The sequence below is a fragment of the Staurois parvus genome, unplaced genomic scaffold (genome assembly GCF_062004578.1).
Source record: "Staurois parvus isolate SC_StPar_1 unplaced genomic scaffold, SC_StPar_1.0 ptg000159l, whole genome shotgun sequence".
In the NCBI taxonomy this organism is placed as follows: Eukaryota; Metazoa; Chordata; class Amphibia; order Anura; family Ranidae; genus Staurois; species Staurois parvus.
The window spans coordinates 239,369-254,829 of record NW_028317955.1 but is presented as its reverse complement, the minus strand read 5'-3'; the positions used below and the strand labels follow the sequence as shown (position 1 = coordinate 254,829).

At 42.9% G+C, this 15,461-nt stretch overlaps 1 protein-coding gene across 24 annotated transcripts in view; it reads right to left on the bottom strand.

The window, feature by feature from the left end:
- MADD (MAP kinase activating death domain) overlaps nt 1–15,461 on the bottom strand; it is a 174,555-nt gene that overhangs the window by 20,766 nt on the left and 138,328 nt on the right. For all 24 annotated transcript variants that reach the window (XM_089675779.1, XM_089675785.1, XM_089675775.1 and 21 more), the window contains 6 exons: nt 13,048–13,168; nt 12,851–12,956; nt 11,906–12,016; nt 9,899–10,006; nt 6,270–6,434; nt 2,086–2,158 (listed from right to left, as the gene is read on the bottom strand). In XM_089675779.1, the coding sequence (XP_089531905.1) occupies nt 2,086–2,158; nt 6,270–6,434; nt 9,899–10,006; nt 11,906–12,016; nt 12,851–12,956; nt 13,048–13,168 (684 nt within the window). The remainder of the gene's footprint in view (nt 1–2,085; nt 2,159–6,269; nt 6,435–9,898; nt 10,007–11,905; nt 12,017–12,850; nt 12,957–13,047; nt 13,169–15,461) is intronic.

Sequence of the window (15,461 nt, the reverse complement as noted above, 5' to 3'; positions counted from 1 at the left end):
TGCAGTCTCTGGTCATCTGTACTATGTCCGCAGTCCCTGGCATTTTCCCTGTACTTGGTACAGGAGATGACCAGAGACTGCGGACACAGTACAGGAGATGACCAGAGACTGCGGACCTTTGGGGAGGGAGGGGGAGCGGGTACCTGAAGTTGTTCTCTCTTTAGTGTGGGCACGCTGGCTTCTTCCTGCGCTGGCTTCTGTGACAGCCGGGTGCCCACTGCGCATGCGCGAGAATGGCTGCGGACACAGTACAGATGACCAGAGACTGCGGACACAGTACAGGAGATGACCAGAGACTGTGAACAATGTCCGCAGTCTCGGGTCATCTCCTGTACTGCGTCCGCAGTCTCGGGTCATCTCCTGTACTGCGTCCGCAGTCTCGGGTCATCTCCTGTACTGCGTCCGCAGTCTCGGGTCATCTCCTGTACTGCGTCCGCAGTCTCGGGTCATCTCCTGTACTGCGTCCGCAGTCTCGGGTCATCTCCTGTACTGCGTCCGCAGTCTCGGGTCATCTCCTGTACTGCGTCCGCAGTCTCGGGTCATCTCCTGTACTGCGTCCGCAGTCTCGGGTCATCTCCTGTACTGCGTCCGCAGTCTCGGGTCATCTCCTGTACTGCGTCCGCAGTCTCGGGTCATCTCCTGTACTGCGTCCGCAGTCTCGGGTCATCTCCTGTACTGCGTCCGCAGTCTCGGGTCATCTCCTGTACTGCGTCCGCAGTCTCGGGTCATCTCCTGTACTGCGTCCGCAGTCTCGGGTCATCTCCTGTACTGCGTCCGCAGTCTCGGGTCATCTCCTGTACTGCGTCCGCAGTCTCGGGTCATCTCCTGTACTGCGTCCGCAGTCTCGGGTCATCTCCTGTACTGCGTCCGCAGTCTCGGGTCATCTCCTGTACTGCGTCCGCAGTCTCGGGTCATCTCCTGTACTGCGTCCGCAGTCTCGGGTCATCTCCTGTACTGCGTCCGCAGTCTCGGGTCATCTCCTGTACTGCGTCCGCAGTCTCGGGTCATCTCCTGTACTGCGTCCGCAGTCTCGGGTCATCTCCTGTACTGCGTCCGCAGTCTCGGGTCATCTCCTGTACTGCGTCCGCAGTCTCGGGTCATCTCCTGTACGGTGTCCGCAGTCTCGGGTCATCTCCTGTACGGTGTCCGCAGTCTCGGGTCATCTCCTGTACTGCGTCCGCAGTCTCGGGTCATCTCCTGTAGTATGTCCGCAGTCTCTGGTCATCTCCTGTACTGTGTCTGCAGTCTCTGGTCAGCTCCTGTACTGTATCCGCAGTCTCTGGTCAGCTCCTGTACTGTGTCTGCAGTCCATTGGTTCAGAATATTTTTTTTTCTTGTTTTTCACCTCTAAAACCTAGGTGCATCTTATGGTCAGGTGCGTCTTATGGAGTGCGAAATACGGTATATAGCTCCAACAGTTTGCTCAGCACTTTACAATATAAAGGGAGACAATACAGTTCAATATAAGAGGGTTGGGAGGGCACTGCTCATTAGTGTGATGGTCAGTGGGAAGAACTGTCCTTTCACTTGTGCACATTCGGAAGAACTCCCCTCTTACAGATAGCTAACAGGATCAAAGGTGTCAGTAGGAACTTATCTGAAAGGTAGAAATTTCACATTGCTCAAGGAATCCCAAGAAACCTCTGGAGGAACCCTAGGGTTCCATGGAATTCTGGTTGAGAAACCCTGCCTTAGAGTTAGCCAACACATGCTGATGCTTCTAAATTTGGCCTGGATTAAAAAATAATGACTATACCCCCAAGAAACAAAAAATGTACTTTAGCCATGTGAAAATAGCTGCACAACTGCAAACTACCTAAGCAAAAAAGTTTCAAACCTGCACAGAAAGATATTTACTATTTTTATAATCATCATGTTACCTCCCATGCTAGGCAAAATAAAACAACAAACTGACAGTTAAGAAAAAAATAACATTCATGGTCTGAAAAGAACGAATATGGCAAATAACACAACATGGTGAATTCAGCCAATACTACTGCTACCAGCTTCCTGGTAAACCAAACAGGCACTCCACAAACTAACAAAAGCTAGTAAGACTATATAGGGAGAGCATTGCAGGATCACCTGGTTTAATGCTTTGCTGCCGTGCTGCTGCGCGCTCCATGCTCTCCTTCACGCAATAATACAGCTCACGACACTGGAATGGCAAAAGAAATGTTTAGATAATAAGCTTGTGGTCACATTTTTCATAAAAATATATAATTTATTTTTCACCATAGGAGAAATTATATATATATATATATATATATATATATATATATATATATATATATATATATATATATATCTGGGACATACCTACAACTGGATCAGGAAAACAAACTGGAGTAAATAAGGCATTAAAATAAAAGACAGCACTACCAAGAGGGCCTGGTAAACTTTCCTGCTGTTGGCTCTAAAAGCGGCCAATAGAGTCATGCCATGGAACTGTAGCAATGTTGTAAAAATTTTGAATGGCATCTTTTGGCAATGTCAGACCAGCATTTTCTATTCTTCTTGTATGGTCCACCAAGGTGTCTGGCCAGTTACAGGGGAAAAAATTTGGCTTCTGACGATTGTACATCAAAGTGAACCTGTGTCATCCTTAAACATTTCAAGGTAACAGCCTAGCAAAGTAGACTGCAAAATACCTGCCTGCATGTACCTATAAAAGGCAAAGTTCACCTTTGCCGTTAAGTTAAGAAAAAAAAAAAAAAAAGTACACTTATACGTTTACACAGGGGCCTGAAAATTACTGCACCCACAATCAGTGGATGGCAGGTGCAATGTCAGGCTCCTGCAGACAGACACTTGCTACAGCTTTCAGTTACTGAGCTGCAGAAGTATTAACAGGCTACTAGTGTGTTAATCAGAGCACTAATTAAACAGAAACTAGTTAAACAGAACATAATTTCTATAAATTTGCTTCTTTAAATACAATGTTTCATTAAAATTTTAATTGTTTTTCCTTATCCAATGTAATAGAAAAATGTGATTAAACGGGGAGGGGGGCTGGGGCGCCAATTTTATAGTTTGTCCAAGGGCGCAAAATATCCTCGCTACGCCTCTGTCCTGTACCTGGAGGAACACTTACTGAAATCTCTCTGCAAATCAGAGATACACTATATTGCCAAAAGTATAGGGACACCTCCTCCAAATCATTGGATTCAGGTGTTCCAATCCCCTCCATGGCCACAGGTGTATAAAATCAAGCACCTAGGCATGCAGACTGCTTCTACAAACATTTGTGAAAGAATGGGTCAATCTCAGGAGCTCAGTGACTCCAAGCGTGATCCCGTGATAGGTTGCCACCTGTGCAATAAGTCCATCCGTGACATTTCCTGGCTACTAAATATTCCACGGTCAACTGTTAGTGGGATTATAACAAAGTGGAAGCAACTGGGAACAACAGCAACTCAGCCACCAAGTGGTAGGCCACATAAAATGGCAGAGCGGGGTCAGCGCATGCTGAAGTGCACAGAAGTGACTGCGCACCAGAGCACAAAGAATGGTCCATAAAGACATGGATGAGCGAGTTTGGGGTGGAGTAACTTGACTGGCCTGCACAGAGTCCTGACCTCAACCTGACAGAACACCTTTGGGATGAATTAGAGCAGAGACTGCAGCCGGGCCTTCTCATCCGACATCAGTGCCTGACCTCACAAATGTGCTTCAGGAAGAATGGTCAAACCCTCCCATAGACACCCTCCTAAACCTTGTGGACGGTCTTCCCAGAAGAGTTGAAGCTGTTATATCTGCAAAGGGCGGGCCAACTAAATATTGAACCCTACGGACTAAGACTGGGATGCTATTAAAGTTCATGTGAGTGTAAAGGCAGGCGTCTCAATAATTTTGGCAAAATAGTGTATGACATATCCCTGTGGAACTCCAAAGTGTAGGTACCTCAGCATCTATCAGAAACAAACCACTGCATGGCAGGCAGGAACTCTCCAGCAACAGAGAAGGAAGGGTACTAGGGGTTTCGTGGATGCTGTAGAGAAATTTAAAGGTAAATAATGACACCTGGGTCTGTCTTCTTTGCTGGCCTACTGTTACAGGGACAAGGTCATGTTTACCATGGTGTAGCATCCCTTATGCGTTTAACAACACTTTGTAAATGTCTGGGAACTGAACAGGCCAGTTGCTGGAGTTTTGGGAGAGAAATGTTGTCCCAGTCTTGCTTGATATAAGATTCTAGCTGCTCAACAGTCCTGGGTCGTCTTTTTCATATTTTTAGCTAGATGCCCCAAACCTTTTCAATTAGTGTCTGGACTGCAGCAAGTCTAGTTAAGTACCCGGACTGTTCTACTATGAAACCATGCTGTGGTCATAGATGCTGTATGTGGTTTAGCATTGTACTGGTGAGATATGCAAGGTCTTTCCTGAAAAAGACGTCGCCTGGACAGGTGCATATGTTACTCTAAAACTTGGGTATATCTTTCAGCATTGATGGTGCCTTTCCAGATGTGCAATCTGCCCTTTCTATAACCAATAATGCACCCCCCCCCCCCCCCCCCCCATAGCATCAGAAATGCAGGCTTTTGAACGGAGCGCTAAAAATAAGCTGGAAAGTCCCTCTCCTTTTGAGTCTGGGCAACGCCCATGCTTTCTTTTTTTCCCATCAAAGAATGTCAAATTTTGATTTGTCTGACTGCAGAACAGTTTTCCACTTTGCAACAGACCAGTTTAAATAAGATTTGTCCGGATCATGTTCAGATTTAGCTTCTTTGCATGCTAGAGCTTTAGCTTGCATTTTTGGATGGCACAGCGAACGGTGTTCACAGTGGTTTTTGGAAGAATTCCTGAGCCCATGCAGTGAAGTCTATCATAGAATCATTCCTGTTTTTAATACAGTGCAATCTGATATATTTAAAGTCTTTGCAATTTATGTTGAGGAAGATAATTTTGAAATTGTTCAACAATTTTTAGGTGCAGCTCTTCACAGACTGGTGAACCATTGGTGCCCATCTTTACTCCTGAGACACACTGACTCTCTAAGAAGCTCTTTTTATACCCAATCATGTTACTGGGCTGTTACCAAATAACCTAATTAGCCACAAAATGTTCTTCTATGGTTTATAAAATATAGGTTTATGAGACTTATGAGAATGCAAATCATTGCATTCTGTTTTTATGAAGATTTTACACAACATCCCAACTTTTTTTGGAATTGGTGTTATAGCATCCGAAGTGTTCTTAGCAAAGACGTTCCTGAGTCATCCACTCATCCAGATCATCAGGGATAATAAAAGACCTTTGTGATGTATGCTTTGTCTACCAAACGTTTGAAACCAAGAACAAACGACACCTTCCCAATGGGCTATACCACCCTGACAGGACCTGTAAAGGACTTGACATAGAGAGAAATAACTGTAGAGCAGTATGACCACTATCATGTTTGAGTCTGGAGAATGGTGATTAAGCACTTGCTGTCCGCCTGCTGTCAGTGCCAGGGTGGTGGCACTCCAGGGGCGGGTTGCCGTTCATAAACAGCACCCGCCATTTCTAGCTGTGCACGCTCCCTGGTAGCTCGCAGCACCACGATCCGGTGCCCGCTGTGTACTCCGGACACAGCGAAACACCGATCGTCGGACAGGATCCCAATCATGTGGTCACCGATTGGCCAATCAGTGATCACATGCAAAGTATTAAGCAAGATGTCACTTGTGACATCATTGCTTACTACGTGTAAAATCTGTGAATGATCACAGAGGTCACATGGTACAAGGCTATTCACAACAGCCTTGTCCCATGCGACAAGCTGTGACCAATCACAACTCACTCAGTATTTCTCAATGGCTGCAAGAATGCAGACAGAGAGAAGGAGAAAAGATTGCATTTACATCCTATATGGGTGTAAAAGCAATCACTGTAAAAAAACAAAAACAAATCATCACCCCCCACAAGTAGTACAGTGTACAGTATTTGCAAAATTTTATAAGATAAACACTTTTTTTTCAGAATTTTTGGACTTTTTCATTTACATAGCAAAAAAAATTTAAATCCCACCGGTGAATAAATACCACCAAAATAAAGCTTTATCGGTCTCAAAAAAATTGGTAAAAATGTCATATGGGTACAGTGTTGCATGACTGCGCAATTGTCAAAGTGTGACAGCGCTGAAAGCTGAAAATTGCCCTGCACAGGAAGGGGGTGAAAGTGTCCGGACAGGAAGTGGTTAACCGTACTCACACAATCCACAGACTTGCTAACTCAAACCACTTCAGGGGACCCGCCACCCAATAAGTCTCATCACTTTCAGGACTCACCTTTTTGGTGAAAAACTTGTTGAGTTGGGTCTCTTGTCCATTTCTTCTCCACAGACAGAGCACCTTTGTTTTGGGGCAGTAGGTCATGTTAATGAGTTTTTCATACCACCAGCGTTCGTATACAGCTCCAATGTTACTGCGTAATACGATACAATCATCGCAAACCTAAAAGACATGAGGACACAGGAACATTTTTTTTTTTACTAGTACACAAACCATTCACATTGACAAGAATCTGCTATTAAACTCAACAAGCAACTTTTGTTGCTAGGAATTTTGAACTCTTCAAAAACAAATTAAAAAAAAAAAATAATAATTTTCTTGGAGTCCACTGAGGGACACAGGAGGTCTTTAATCTTCAGTTTATTCTGCTACCTACAGATGGATTGAACACTGTCAAAAAAAAAAAAGCCAGCCTAGGATAACCACTCTCACTACCATCATGCTTCAGTTTTGTAGCAAAGCTGTACCAAAAGCATGATCATAAACACAGAGCAGTAGGACTTGTGTCACTTAATGGATTCCAAGAAAAAGATTTACGTTGAGTACAAAAATCCCATTTCCTTTCTTGTTAATTGAGGGGCACAGGATGGCAACCTTTGGGACGTTCAAAAGAAGTACAACTGGGGGGTGGCTAATACCACTTTAAAAAAAAACAAACAAAACCAAAAAAAAGAAAGAAGACAAGAACAACAGGACTGGGGATTGCCTGCAGTACACAGAACCACCACAAATGAGGGCTAATCATCAACCTGATCGGTCCCTTTCACATGAGCAGACTAATAAGGTCCATCTGTCCAATTTTCAGGCAGACCCAATCGGACCACCCATTGTTCTCTCTGGGGAGGCAGATGTAACGGACATGTGTCCTTTTACAACCACCTGCTTTCGTTCCGGTCCTCCAAAAACAGATGGATGGGGATCCATTTCCCCATCTGCCTAGCGAACCAAATCAAACTGGATGACAGTCGGATGTAAACGGACAGGCGGACCATTTACATCTGACTGCCCCATAGAGGAGCAGTGGGCTGTGTCTGCTCTGCACAAGTAGAGCAGACACGGACCTGTCATCCTCCTGCTCAGTGGGAATCAGCGGACGGGTCCCCCACTGAGCAGGCGGATCCACTTGAAGGAGTCCGCCCTGTGTGAAAGGGTCCTTAGAACTTAAAGAATGTGGGAACAGAAGACAAGATGGCACCCTTGCAAATCTGCAAACCAGCTTCTTGATACTGAAATGCCCAAGACACACTTACATCTCTAATGGAGTGCACCTTCACAGAAAAAGTGTAACTCAATCTTTGGGACCATAAGCTTGCATGAAGGTATAGCAAAGTCACCTATAAATGGGAGAGCAAGAAGCCAATGCAACCTGTTCGGCTCCATCCTGAGATAATAAAAAGAATCTGTCTTTCTGAAAGAAACAGTGGTTGAGAGAGACAGCTTGAACCACATCAAAACAAAAGAGAGAAATTTCCTTTTGGGGAACAGGAGCTGGGCAGAGGGACAGAAGAACAATGTCCCGGTCAAGGAGAAAGAAACTATCTTAGGCAGGAAAAAGGTCCTGGACCTCAATGCAAAATTAGAAAGGGTTCTTTGCAGGTCAAGGCTGCAAGTGGAGACTTGCCTTGCAGAGGTGATGGCTACAAGACACAATTTATGGGTGGGAATAGAGACAATTTTCTCTAACTGGGTTCAAACAAAGATTTCTGAAGCAAAAACAGAACCAGATTTGGTCTCTGAAACAGAACAGAAAGGGAAGAAATATGCCCCTTGATAGTGCTTAGAGCCAAACACTGGACCAGACTTAGCTGCAGGAAGGAGAGGATTGGTCTTAAGGAAAAGCTTCAGTGACTCACATCAAGTGCAGTATTCCTTCCACGCTCAATGACAGACCATGTGTGAAGTAACTTCCTAGCGTTTAGTATCCTGGGAATCAGTGACTCAGAGATGCTTCCTGCTCTGCATAACCTAGGCTTCAACAGTCATGCCATTAAAGCCAGCAACCATAAAGCAAGTTGGCATATCCGTTCTTGGGGTAGAAGACCACTATGGTGAGACTCCGTTCCTTCCCGATAAATGGAAGTACACCACCACTCTAGTGTTGTCTGATTCCGGATCATATGGCCCTCAAGCATGATGATTCAACAATGCAGAGACAGATAAATCTCTGAAACTCAAGTTTGCTGATTGGGAGATGGGACTATATGGATGACCAATTCCTGTGCACCAACAGCCTGGCAGGATGGCATCAGTCATAAGGATCCTCCAAAATACGGAAGGAAAGACACTCCAAGCCACAGACTACCTGTTCCCCTAGATCTGTCTAAAGAACGCATTAATTATCCCATGACAGAATGTTATATTGCAGAGGTCTAGAGTGACGCTGCATGGATAGAACTAAAGAGGGCTGAAACAAATGTGGCGAGAGATGTGGCTATTAGCAGGATTTTAGTACATCGTTCAAGCATGTAGCTTGTCAATCAGGACCTGACCACACACAGTACTGCCCACTGCTTTATGGATTGCTTCTTTTTCTGAGACCCTCCCACTATGAGCTGCAGTCTTCAGCAGTGTTTGAGACACAAATAAAGAAGGATAAGGCTCTGTCAGGGAAGGTTTAAAAAAAAAAAAGGTTGTTTACTTTATAAGTTATCTCATAGTAACTGAACATGATGCTTCTTTACACGGTTATTCAGGCGCTTTTAGTTCTACTTTTTTGTATTTTAATAGAACATTTTACCTGCTTGCCACATGCCCAGAGTACATTTACTGCAGGCGAGTGGCACAGCCAGGCTGGATCACATACATGGCCAATGACTTATGTCTGAAACCTGCTGATTGGCTATAGCCAATCACCGCACAGATTCATGTGTTTATTAGCACACAGATCAGCGGTCTGGCTGTTTTTTCTCCCTGCAAAACAGGGAGAAAAAAAAACCAGCCAGATCTCTTAGTAAAAGCAGCACTAATTAGACACATTACACTAGCTAGGCACACAGTTAACCCATTGAAGTTAACCCCTTTCAAGCCAGTGTAATTTGTACAGTAATATAACTGATCACTAGTGAGGTCCGTGTCAGTCAGCTATTGTACCTCCCAATGAGGGTCTGTTAGTGCCAGACTGCCCGCCACACTAAGTCACTGATCACCGCCATTATCAGTACAGTGTCTAGAGCTGCGGAAATTCCAGTATATATACCATCATTTGTAGAATGAAAAATTGCCCTGGTCATGAAGGGAGTAAAACCTTCCAAAAGTCAAGCGGTTAATTTTTTTTATTTTTATTTTTTTAAATTAGACCAAAAAACTCTTCTGCATCTTTCAGTGTCTGACTGACAGAAAGGGAAAAAAAACAAAAAAACAAAAAGACATGTCTGCAGGCAGTATTTTTCAAAAAATACCATATTAAAATTGCACTGCTATCAAGAGCTACACCTCAGGGGGTGACATGACTAACAAACCCTATTCCATTATTTATGATTTTACTGGTTGTGCTATAAAAAATACAGCAGTGCAGGATAAAATTCAGGAAACTGAAGAAATGGTGCATTTGAGAAGGCTCATTAGCTGATGAAAAGTTACAGAACACTGACTGATGGCACCACATTCCCCATGATCAGCTTACTCACCTCCATAAAGAACAGGTCTCCACTGGTGTCAGTCCCAGCATGCACCACAAAAGTCTGTTTCTTAATGTGACGACTACCACTGGGTCGCACACTCAGGTCACGGCCATTCTGTGTTTTAGAATATAGATAAATAATTTGTGATTGTTATAATGTTATAATGCAGGTGGCACACAATAGCAAAATAAAAAAATAAAAAAATCAGCAAGAATCTATATTCCTTTAAATGGTACATATAGTCGTTTTCATTCAGATTTTCTTTACTTCTAGCTTTCTGCATCTCAGTAACAGATGCGTAAAAAAAAAAGAAAAAGAAATGCTCACAATAGAAGAACAAGATTACACAGACTACTGAAGGTTTAAACTGACCTTACACAGTTTTTTGATTCAGCCTGTGGGATGAACGAAAAAAATCTAACAGATTGTTCCATGCACAGTATACAGCGCAGATGGACAAATTCCCCCGATAAACTATTACATTTTGACAGCCACTCGCAGCTTCTGTCAAAGTACTCAAACAATGGCTGCATCTGTTTGGATACAGCCATTACTCAGCACTCCATCAATTTGTCACTCTACGTAATCTGGGTCGCAGCGGGTTGAAAAGGACCACCAAGGAGGATTTAAGACCGTTCATTAGAATGATCACAGTGTGCAAGGCCAGCTTTAGAGTAGAGTACTGGAATGCATACTCCTTCTCTCCTATTACATACAAGAACATTTTACCTAGTGTGGCAGTGCGGTGTCCTGCCACGGTCAAAATAAAGCTGAAAACCCTGGATTCTCAACCAGGCAGGTTGAGGGGCTCCAGAGAGTTGATTTATTGCAGAGGAAACTGGCTTTTCAGTTTCCTCATTTGTTCATTAAGTTTGTTTTGGGATCTGGAGCCTGGAGATTTCAAAGAGATCTGGGAGGGATGAAATCTCCAATCCGGGGTCTGGGTTTTGAGAACCCCCAGCACACTGATTACACAGGTGTGTGCAGGCCTTTTTATAGAGGCCTAACCATGGTTCTGGGCTCCACCCCGGCAAACGGAGTCAGGAGGGCTCCACAACGGCAGGCAGGAGGTCTCTGCCTTGGAGTCAGGTGGAAGCCAGACTAGCTGTGTGCTAGTGCCATATTTTGGGAAGACTCTGCAGGAGACAGAGTTAAAACTGTGTACAAGCCAGGAGGCTGAATACTGTTAATTTGATTGATGGTGGATACCCCTGCATGGGAAGCATTTTATTTGAACTTTCTTGTAAATAAAATTGGGCAAAAAGGCCCTTAAAAAGAAGCGAGTTGCTTTGTGCTTTGAAAAAGCTCTACCAGTTGAAGCGAGTTCCCACACTAGTTAAAAGAAGGCTATCAATAAGCATGCTGGAGCTATAGCGATTAACCGAAAGTCTATTTAAAGGATTCCAGGGATTTTACACACTGTTACATAGCTCTACCTTTGACCAATGTAACTATGCATATACCATACGTGGCTACTCCACTAATCTCCACTTGCTTTGGGGTCCTGTGTCGAGTGGCTGCCCTGCTGCATTCTGAACACAGTCTCTTTCTCCATTTCCTATCCCACAGCCTAAACAGGAATCCCAGTGTGTCACCAGAACTAGTGTCCCAATTGGAAGATTTCCCCTCTACTAGTGTTGTGATGTCAACCAAAATTTGGGATTTTCTTTTACTTTCTCTTTCAGCAATAACGGTAAACAGAGAGGGTGAATCTCCCTAACGGGGGCAAAGACAGCAATAAAGATTGACATATGTTCTAATCCCTCTCCACTCTATCCAAAACTAAAAAAAAATGAATAAAAAGTTAGTGTTTGCCTTTAATTACAGTTTAAGAAACTGAACAAAGTGTATTTGGTGATTATAGTAACTAATCAACATCTTCAACAGAAGACAGAATGTGAAGGCTTATAATAGACCCAATATTTAAAAAAATAAAGTTCACAGAGATCCAGGCTTGCAGTACTTCCTTAGCCTTCTAGTATAAACCTGACATTTTCAACCCCCCAGTCTTACCAGATCTGTCACTCGGTCAAGCAGTTCATTAATCTGTTGACTGTGCGTTAAACCTATGTGACATTTCCCCAGCAGACGTCGAACCTTCCTGCGGAGATCGGTCTTGTTTACCTTAACAAAAAGAGTGAGTTTAATTACAGGTAATCCTAAAGCACCAGCAATTTACACAGTGATTTACATATATTTATTTTGTACATTCACATCCGTCTCTGTCCTCAAGGAACGTGCAATCTAAGGTCCCTAACTCACATTCATACATATAATAGAGCCAGTTCATACAGGAGTCAATTAACCTAACAGTACATCTTTGGAGTGTGGGAGGAAACTGGAGTACACAGAGGAAACCCACATGCATGGTTCAATAAATAGCTAAAATCCGGTTTGACACTTTTTTCCTTCTCTAACTCTAGTAGAGTAGATGCTGCAATTTCCTTAGCAATATTTATGTAAATAAATTAATCACCATTTTCTGTGAAGATATTAAAAAAAAGACCAATACTACAATGACATATGACTTCTCTAAAAGAGGAATAAATCATACTAATGGAGCTATTTATAATGGAGCGGAAATATCAAGACCCTTTATTTGCTAGGCTTCAGGTTGTACACTACATTGTGCATTTATAAAATGGTCACCACTGTATGGAACCTGTGATCAGCTGTGATCAGGGACCCAGATCAGCATTCACTCTCCTTAAAGGTCACCCTATACAATTTCTACTGCTCTTGACAGGATTGGAGCCCAATACGGCCGGGTCTTTTTTTCCTGCTTTTGCTTTGTCAAAGGTGAAGATATTAAAAGACCAATACTACAATGATATATGACTTCTCTAAAAGAAGAATAAATGATTCTAATGGACTTATTTACAATGGAGAGGAAATATGAAGACCCTTTAAATTGCACTCAAAACAGTAGTGTATAATAAAACAATGCATCCTATTCACCTTCATCATCACCATGTAGGCCACCATGTTGTGTAAGAGCGTAGCCAGAAGTCGATCTTCATCATCCTCAAGACGTTTCCGGTCATGATCTCCCAAAGACATATACCTTAACACACAAGAAAGCAGCTAGCTTAAAAAAAAAAAAAAAAAGCATCCTGACCAATTGCTGCAGATAATGTCAGGGATCCTAGACTCACCTGTCTATCATCTCTTGAGGTCCCTGATCCATCCCCATTCCCTCTCTTTCGAGCATCACAGCATCCAAGAAAGCATCCTCCCAAAACTGCATCTGGTCCCAAAGGGTGGAGCGCTCTTTACCTGCAAAAATAGGTCAGTCTTAGCCAGTAATTGTTTCCCAACATAATATATCTGTTGCACTTGCTCTGGGTTTGGTAGTTTGTCATCTATTAAGGCCATGAAACGTATCATATGCAAAAACGAATGCCAAGTGAATAAGTTACTATTACTTGAAGTCTGCCAAGAATGGACTTGTAAAAAAACTAAATACTACATCCTGAATTACTATAATTGACTCTCTTTAGCTTGAAAGCTGGGGGTCAAATGTCAAAGTTTCTGTCCTGCCATCTACCTGACCTCACACAATATCCAGCTTTTCAATGTGCACAGTATTGCCCTAGAGTCCTCATACATTCCTCTTAACTATAGGGCTTTGTTTTTTTCACATTGCTGTACAATTTTAGGAGCTAAGGTGATGTGAAGTAGTTAACAGGGCAACTTCAGGTAACCTTTGAACCCCGACTCTCAAGCTGACATCTGATTCGAAGTAAAGCTAAATAAGGAGATATAGCTATTTCAAAAGTAAGGCTAAATATGTACGGTAATGTAAGCCCAAGCAGTCACAAACCCAAATGACACTGGTTCTGTTCAAACTCAACCTAACTCAAGCTAGTCCACTAAAGCAGAACTTAACTATATCTGAGCACCACAAACTGAAGAGCTGTTTGATTCATTGTTAATCTTAAAAGCAAACTCACCCAACCCATCATCCATGTCTGCACACTTTATTGTTTTTGATAAATCACTTTAGAAAACAACCCCCTAGCATTTCTAGCTGCAGCAGTCTTGTGTATGGGCAGTTGATTCATGTAGCATTTACCTCCTAGAATCTATCTGCCCTTAGTTCAGACATGCAGGCAGAAGGGTGTACCTAGCTGAGAAAGCCTATCTTCCAGATGAAAGAAAAAAATGCTATGTAGAATCCTGGGCCTAGGCCAGAAATGAACTGAACATATAGTTTATTTTGAATGAGAGAGTTTAGTCCTGCTTTAGCCTAAACTTTTTCTTAAGGTCAACCCCATCTTTACCTCACTCCAACACCTTGCCCTAACCCAGTGTTTCTCAACTCCAGTCCTCATGGACCCCCAACAGGTCATGTTTTCAGGATTTCCCTCAGATGAAACAGCTGTGGTAATTACTAAGGCAGTGAAACTGATCAAATCACCTGTACAAAATAATGGAAATCCTGAAAACATGACCTGTTGGGGGTCCATGAGGACTGGAGTTGAGAAACACTGCCCTAACCAGAGCTCACTCCAAAATCAATGCCTTCTATCTAACCTAACCATGAGTCTACTACAGCCTCTCTCAACCCAGGTGCCTTGAGGCTTCTTCAGAGGTGCTTTGGCCAAATATCTAAAAGTTGCACAAAACTTGTATACAAGCCAGCGGGTAAAAGAAGCCTGACTTTTAGTTACACAAAGCCACAGGTTTTCATTGTGCGCCATTACAACCTTCTAGCCACCAGCGTCCTGACAACCAATGACATCATCAGTTGATAAGATGTCAGTTGCCTGTACAGCATCCTTGCTTGACCCTCCCCTGCCCCTCTCCATCAATGCTGGGGTCACATTAGCTCAGTGATGGAGAAAAACTGAGAGAAATACTGTAATACTAGTCAGGACCAGTGAAAAAGTGTATTTGATTTGGAAGAATAATTCACCTCTAGCAATGGGTGTCCTACATGTGTGGACGTTGCTGCGTTATATACAACTATTAGAATAGTTTTTTACATTTTAGAATGGGGCGCCTCGAGACTGTCCATAATTTTAAAGGGTGCCTCGGGATTGTCCATAATTTTAGAGGGTGCCTTGACTGAAAAAACATTGAGAAACACTGATCTACTACTATAGCGAACCTAATTCCCAATTCCTATTCATAAGAATTAGAATACTTATCCCTAATCACCTCACCCTTAACTGAACCACACAAATAACAAAAACGAAAATGATCAAAATGATAATGGCATCAATATCTCTATTAAAACCTATGCAAAAATAAAATAAATACCCCAACCCGGTGATGAATACAACTGATCCGGTCTTTATCCAACATTTTTATTTTATAACACAAACCCACTTACTACGTTTCTGTAAATTCACTTCATTACGATCCACAGCATGCAACACACACACGAAATAAAAGTTCAGCAAAATAATATATCTTCTAGTTTTAAAGGGGGTTTCCCCTAAGCATCTCCCCAGAACCCAAGAGGTGTTGGGGGTTTGTGCTGGCAGCAACATTTTTTTTCTTTAAAGCAACGTCAAGACTGTCTTTAATTCACTATAACAACTATGGTTTTACCTCTACTGAC